We start from the raw sequence: 7,520 nt of genomic DNA on the forward strand, positions 1-7,520 counted from the left end.
ATGGTAGGAGTTGCTCAGCAGCAAAACAAGTAGAAACTGGCTACTCTGTACTTTGGCCAACACTTAAGCAGCTCCAATTCTGTATGTTATGAGGAATCTTGAATGTCCTAATCAAACCTGCTCTCTAATCAAGACTTTATTTCTAGACTTTACAATTTGATTTTACTCACAGATACAATTTTTACATTCAAAGATAACTTTTTTAAAAATGGATATTTTAAATAAAATCCCTACAACTGTCCACAACAGAAAGATGGCCAAAGAGTGACTGGCAGAACTTGGTGTAGGAGACACTGTTCAGAGGGCCCAGTCACATCTTTCCCTCAAGAGCTGTGCTTTCTAATACCCAGAGTACAGCACGAACAGAAGTTAAATAAGCAAGAAAGACAGTAAAAGATAAAACCCAGTCCTTCGCATCTTAAAAGGATGCCTAATTTGGGCATTCATTTGGGTTTCAGAAAAGTTCTGTCAAAGGTTCTAGTGTCTCTTAGTATGCGGTTTCAGGAATATAAAATTCACTAATAAAATAAGCCATAATTTCAGCATGTTGTCTAGTGCATTAAAAAAAATTTAAGAAAGGCAAGATTATTTTAATCACACGAATGAATCCCCATGGTAATCTCAATTTTGAACCAGTCTCTAAAATAACCAAGTCAATTCACTATAACTATTCAGTCTACTACTTAAACTAAAAACCTATGTTTTTAACGTTGGAAAATAAGCAGTAACGTGCAACACCTATCATATCACTAATACAATTTCATCCAGATTTAGGATTCTAGACGGAATTGGTTAACAAAAGGGAAATTCTTAAAAATAACTCCATCTTAATCAAAAAAGCAGTTTCTAATAACCCAAAAATACATTATAATTACAAATAATTCTAAGTCAGCTAAAAGTTGATAGTTCTATTACGAATGCCTTTTTATTCTGTTCACTCTGCTATTTTAAAAGTGAAATGCCTATTAAATTACAATGCTTAGAAAAAGGTGAATTAAAAATGGGAATTTTCAATGAAATAATTCAGGATTATCTACCTTCTGCTTAGATATATGCTATATTAGTCTCTGCTGTGCAAAACACATACATGCTAGAGTTAACATTAGGCCTGTTCTCTCCCTGCTGGAGTCCCTGGTATCTAGAATAGTTAAACTGATTAAGCATTAAAGCTGGAAAGACTGGAGTTATCTTGTCCAACCGCTCATTTTCGAATTAGAAAAGTGAAGTTCAGGAAGGGAGAAATGACCAGGCACGGTGGCTCACACCTGTAATCCTGGCACTTTGGGAGGTTGAAGCGGACAGATCACCTGAGGTCAGGAGTTCAAGACCACCCTGGCCAGCATGGTGAAACCCTGTCTCTATTAAAAATACAAAAATTAGCTGTGGGTAATGGCACATGCCTGTAGTCCCAGCTACTTGGGAGGCTGAGGGAGGAGAATAACTTGAACCTGGAGGCGGAGGTTACAGTGAGCCAAGATTGTGCCACTGCACTCCAGCCTGGGCAACAAAGCAAAACTCTGCCTCAAAAAAAAAAAAAGGTCAGAAATTCCTGTTCACATTCACAATGTATAGTAGCAGAGCATGGACTAAAATACAGGAACTCCTAACTTTTTCATCAGGACCCCTTTCTTCCTCTTCAATTAGCAGCCAGGGAGACTCAGGCTGCCCAGACACTCCCCAAAGAGATACAGTCAAGCTGTTTCTTAACTTTTAATTTATACACTCTGTAATTAACTGACTTTAAAATTGTTAATTTACCTAAGTCAAAACAAATACAATACAGAGTTGAAAATTTTACTCTAAATCCTCCCTGCCAGTAACAGGAAATCTAAACTGAGCACTAAATAGTATTAATAACAACTTTCTTTCATATGCTCCTCCAAACTCCCCGAATACTTTGTGTCATGGACTCTAAGCATCTTCCATAATTATTGTATACTCTTTGAAATCCTTGACTAAGCCCATTTTACAAATCTAGACATGAAGGCTGAGACTAGTTAAGAAATTTGCCTGTATTATAGAGCTAAGAATAAACAGAAACAAAATTCACAATCCAACCATTGGACTTTTCTGAATCTCTTCTTGTGCTTATAGCTACGCTGCATCACATACATTTTTGTGCTAATCTTTTTCCTCTATACTAGACAAGGGTATCTTGTCATCTTTGTATATTCCAAATCCAGTGAATTTTAACTTTTATTTTTCCTTACTACTCAAGGTGAAATACATTCCCAGCCTAAACTTTCCACCAGTAGTGCCTTACTCAGGCCATCATCAACACAATGATCCTGCTAAGCATATCCTTCCCTCTATGCCTATTTAAGAATCCCTACCCAAAAGGTCTGATTTAGAACAGAAACAAACTACTGTTAGACAACTGTTACCACCTATATTAGTTCAGCAGCAGAACTAAACCATTTTGGTCGCATAATAAATGAAGACTAAAGTCCAGATACCATGTACATTCAAAACTGAAGGGCTTAACAACCTAATCAAGCAATAAGAAATGCAGAACAAGCTCCTAAAAAATAAAAAAGTGAGCAATTATAATTATTCAATCAATCAATAAGTATTCACTGATCCGTGTGCTAGAAGTTATAACAATTACAGAAGACTATCGAGGCATAAAGTCTATCTCTAAGAATTATATATAGAGAATGAGGAAACAAAAAACTAAAGAAAATAAGCAAGTTAAAACAAGTGCTGAGGAGATAAAGGAAATAAAGATTAAGGTTGATTTTAAAAAATGGCTTAAGTATCACTAAATCTTAAAAAAACAAACCAGGTGAGTATGGCAGGGAAAGATAATGCTCAATAACATTATCAACCCCAATCCATATAGACCAGAAATGGCTGTAGAGACGTACTTTAATGTTTTACTTTTCCTTAATCCTTAGTTTCTCACTTATTCAGGACTATACATGCTGAACTCCACTTAGCAAAAATACACGTACTCTTTATATAAAATTAATTGAATCACACTACATGAAAGGCAACAGATATAACTACAAAACAAGACCTAGTAATCTTATTTATAACCTTCTTAAATAGTTCTCCCTTCATAATACTACCAGCTAATGAACGGCATCAGAACTATTTATGTAAAAGTACATATCATGTATTTACATATCACAACGAAATCTCAACTTCCACAAAATGAATTTTGTGGTAAAACAAAAGATTTACTGATGATTGCCTCCTCCATGAAGCCAATCACCAATCCAGAGTCTCATTAACATTTAGGCATATTTGCAGCGAATGAGAATAAAAGTATGTTTCTTTCTGCTGGTGGTTATAATGCCTGCCTTTATTGAAACTCCCTTCCCTCACCTTCTATATATAACTGGGACTAATTTCTGCTGGAGACTTTAATTGTTCTTGAATTCCCAAAGTACTCTCTTAATTTAGGCCCTCATCATATTTCACCTGCACTACTATAAAACAACTATCTGATTTCCCTTGTCTTTCCCTCACAATCCTCAATCCACGTTCTATACTGCCTCCATCTTTCCCCTGAAAATTTTCTAAGTCAAATATGATCTTGTGAGTCCCCATTAAAGAGTGCAATACTTCCTCAACTGTATCTCCTTCTTAGTTGTGAAATGTACACTGATATCTTAAGCGGTCAGAGAAATGCTGTACTAAAAGAATTTGATTTAACTTAATTGAGCTTCAATTTGCAAAATATAGACCAAAAATTGAAGAAAAATCTATTAAGATTTCCAATGTGCTCAAGGATTATCCTATCAGACAACGTGGTCTTCAGCAGTGGTTTTCAAACTGTGATATACTTTAAAATCTTCTGTTAAGCTTGTTAAAAATAGACATGTCCAAGCTTCACCTCATATCCAGTGATTCTGAATATTATCTAGGAATTGGGTCTAGGCATATGCATTTCTCATAATCTCCACAATGATTCCAATGCATACCTAAATCTGAGAGCCCAAGCAGAAGCCCTCCTTGCTCCCTAAGAAACCTAATAAACTTATTAGTAGGTCTCCTAACTTTTCAAGTTGTTTCATACCTTTCATCAGCCTAGGGAGTACCTGTTTAAATATAAATATTCAGTTATCCATTTTAACAAGCTTTTACTCAACCTCTCTCCCACCATTCTCTCCTTTAATCCCCTAAACCTTTATAAAAATAGTTTCCATATATTTACACACAGTCTTAATCCACACAACTACCCATGAGATAGTATCCTTGTTTTACACATGAGAAAACCAAATCTAGGATAGGAAGCTTAAGAAACTTGTCCAAAGTGACCCCCAGTTTGAACCCATATTTGCTATTACAAAGCCAAGGCATTTTCTATTGTGAAAAGTAGCCTCTTACACATCACTCTGAAGCACTGACTTATTTATCAGTTTACACGTTTCCCTTTTTAGACCTGGTAAGCTCCCTGAGGACAAGTATCAGCCCTTCTAGATTTTGACCTCAACATTTAATCAATGCATGTTTGTTGAATGAAATAATATATGAAGCTCCTCCAGAGCTAAGACTGTAACTGCTTCTGTCTCATTTCTTGAATTCTTAAATAGAGCTCTGAGTACACTTCTGCCTAACACATTTGGTCTGACCTGTAAATCTTACTGCTGGATTTATTATGAGACAATGTATTTCAGTAATGTTTTAAAAGACAAAAAAACCCTGCATAATCAGCAAAGGGAGGAAAAGATTATTTCAAAAATTAAAATATCACTCTTCACTCTCTATTAACTAGGGACTTCAAATTTTGAAATTAGTATATGCAACGACTTATCCCACAAAAGCAGGCAACTGACACAGTGTGGTTTTTAAATGACAGAAATGCAAAAGGTAAAGTTAACTAATAAAAGATGGCATAAAGAAATTAAGCACTGAATACTGACAGCCTATTCAGCAATCCACTTACACTAACCAACGTGCAACATCATTTTTCCCTATCACAGTATTTTTCCCCATCTGCCATTTTTTGAAACCAGTAAAACTATAGGTAAGCACAGGACAATTACTATACTTGTGTATCAATGTAATGTCCTTTCTGCGTAAAGTTAATGTGTGTGGTATGTAGAACACAGTACGACTACTTCCTTTTTGATACAGGTTACACAGCTAATCTAAACCAGCAACTGAATTTTTTTTTCACTGGAGGTAACTAACATTCAAAGTGCTGGAGATTTTCCTAAACTGAACATATGCAAACATTAGTGGTGCTTTAAGAATCTTGTATTTTAATTAGTTTTTGGTGAAAAAGGCAAAGTGGTTATTCCTTTAACACCACTTTTGGAAATAAATCGGTAACAAGAAAAAAAAACACCCTTCTAAAACAACATGATGTAGTGGAAAGTACCATGGGATAGGACTAGGCATGAGGAGTCCCGGTTTTCTGTTTCTGGTTACACTGTTAAACTGCTGTATGACTTGGGCTCACTGGATCCGTTTTCTCATTTGTTGAAAAAAGTGTGTGAATGGGGAGGGGCTTAAAGTTGTTACCCAAAATTCTCGTTTTGAACCACTCCTCTTGTTTCATCCTTCTAATCACGAAACTCAATGTTCTCTAAGGTCTAAGTTCCGAAATTTGAAACACATCTGAAATTGAATGGAACGATTCAATCTCCAACCGGATGGCACAAGATACAAAGGGTGGACTCCTATGAAGTTAACAATTAATCCAAGAACTTTCCAGAAATTGTCTAATCCTAACTTTGTAAAGAAGCAGGTGAAATCTGGTTTGGCATACCTAACATCAAAGGAGTTATAAAATGGTATTGCTCTGTTGAAATTTCCGTGTTTTCTGGGTTCCAGTGGCACATACTCTGCAGGTGCTAGCAAACAAGGTGGAGAGAAAGAGACCCAGCCAAGATTTCAACAAACCACACTCCAACCCAGTCACCGCTGTATGATTCCGACAAGGCCTATACCACAGAGCAGAACCTCCCCACCCCCAGAAGTGCCAGCAGCCAATGTAATGAATGCTTCCGTCAACAACACACATTCCCCTTCCCACAGCAGAACTGCTCGCTCCCAACCGGCCATCTGGGGTTGGAATTGGCCGCACAGCACCAAACTAAGAATCATTCTCGGCCCCAAAAACCAAGAACTACCAGAGATTGAGGTTTCCCTGCGCATGGCTGCGGGGAGAGCAGCACCCCCTCCCACCAATGGGGGGAAAAAATCAGTGGGAAGGAGAGTAGAAACCAGGCCTAGACAAGGTTGCTGGAGAAATAAATCTTGTTTCTCTTTAACGAAGAGTAGTAACATTTTTTTACCCTCTCTAATCTGGAGAGCCCAGGCTCTTGCACTCGACTTCATTCCCTCCTGGAATCCTAATGGGAGAGTGAAAACCACCTTCCTTCCCCGACCTATCCACTCCTCAAACCTGGCATTGTTATGGAAGGTACCCCCAGATCCAGCAGGAGGAGGTGACGCGAGAGCTACAACAAGGGCCCAGATTCTGGGACCAAGCGACTCTTGCAAGAAAATCCCCTTGTGGCCTGAGAGTAAAGTTTTAACCAGCAGCCACGGCGCGGACCGAGGCCCGGCCAGGCTGGAGGACAGGCCTGCGGAGGTGACACTCCCTTGTTCCCCAGAAGCTCGGGGAGGCGGCGCCCGACCGCCACAGCCCGCACCCAGGGAGCAGGGCGAGGGCGCCGACGAGGGGCCGGGGCTGGCGGGAGGCCTGGCCGACAAGCGGGACCCTCCCCGCGCCGCTCCCACCTCCTTCCCCACTCCCACTTCCCGGCCCCCAAGTCCGGGACCGTGAGGTAATGTCAGGGGTGGCGACGCGGTTCTTGTCCACTGACCACACATTTCTTGCCGAGGAAAGTGAAGAGGGACTCGTTCTCCTGCGGGGTGAGCAGCAGGGACCCCACGTTGGTGACTCTCCGCGGCGGCGGCGGCTGCTGCTGGACGGAGCTCATGGTTTCGCCGGCAGGGTTGGGAGTCCAGGGCCGTCTCCTCCGGCGAGTGGGCGAGAGCTCGTTCCCCCTCTCGGTGACAGGGGCGGGGAGAAGCGGAGTCAGAGGCGCCACATCTCGCAGCTCCTCCGGAGCGGGGAGGAGGAGGAGGTCGAGGGACGCAGGCGCCGACGACGAGCCACCTTCGGGCCGCGCTGAGAAAGGGAAGCTCCCAGCTCCCGCCCGGCCAGGATAGGGCCGGATGGTCGTTGTCCTCGCACTCCAGCGACTGCGCTAAACTCCCAACTCCTCCCCCAACCCTCCCGCAGCGGCGGCGGCGGCGGCGGCCGCACAATCCAACATGGCAGCGGGGACGGGCGAGACCACAGGACGGAGGACGCGGGGGAGCGCACCGGAAACGCGCGGCCGGGGCCCGGGAGGAACCCCCCAACTCGGCGGCGGGCCTCGCCGCGCCGGCCCGAAGCCACGCCCCCTTCCGGCCGAGGCGCGGACCGCGCGGAGCTAAGTGGAATCCCGGTTGGCTCAGGGCGCAGGCTTTCAACTTCGTCCTCTGGCTTCTGGCGTCTCGGCTTGTCGGTTGGGTACCCAGACCCAGCTACTGCTGCTTGAAGAGAAGATGGG

At 42.0% G+C, this 7,520-nt stretch overlaps 1 protein-coding gene across 1 annotated transcript in view; it reads right to left on the bottom strand.

Moving 5' to 3' along the window:
- Nucleotides 1–7,307, bottom strand: part of WASL (WASP like actin nucleation promoting factor) — a 66,502-nt gene extending 59,195 nt beyond the window's left edge. The window contains exon 1 of the mRNA XM_007982787.3: nucleotides 6,786–7,307. Within this exon, the coding sequence (XP_007980978.3) occupies nucleotides 6,786–6,902 (117 nt within the window). The 5' untranslated portion in view covers nucleotides 6,903–7,307. The remainder of the gene's footprint in view (nucleotides 1–6,785) is intronic.
- Between the last annotated feature and the right edge of the window lie 213 nt (nucleotides 7,308–7,520).

This window comes from Chlorocebus sabaeus, chromosome 21, assembly GCF_047675955.1.
Source record: "Chlorocebus sabaeus isolate Y175 chromosome 21, mChlSab1.0.hap1, whole genome shotgun sequence".
Lineage (NCBI taxonomy): Eukaryota > Metazoa > Chordata > Mammalia > Primates > Cercopithecidae > Chlorocebus > Chlorocebus sabaeus.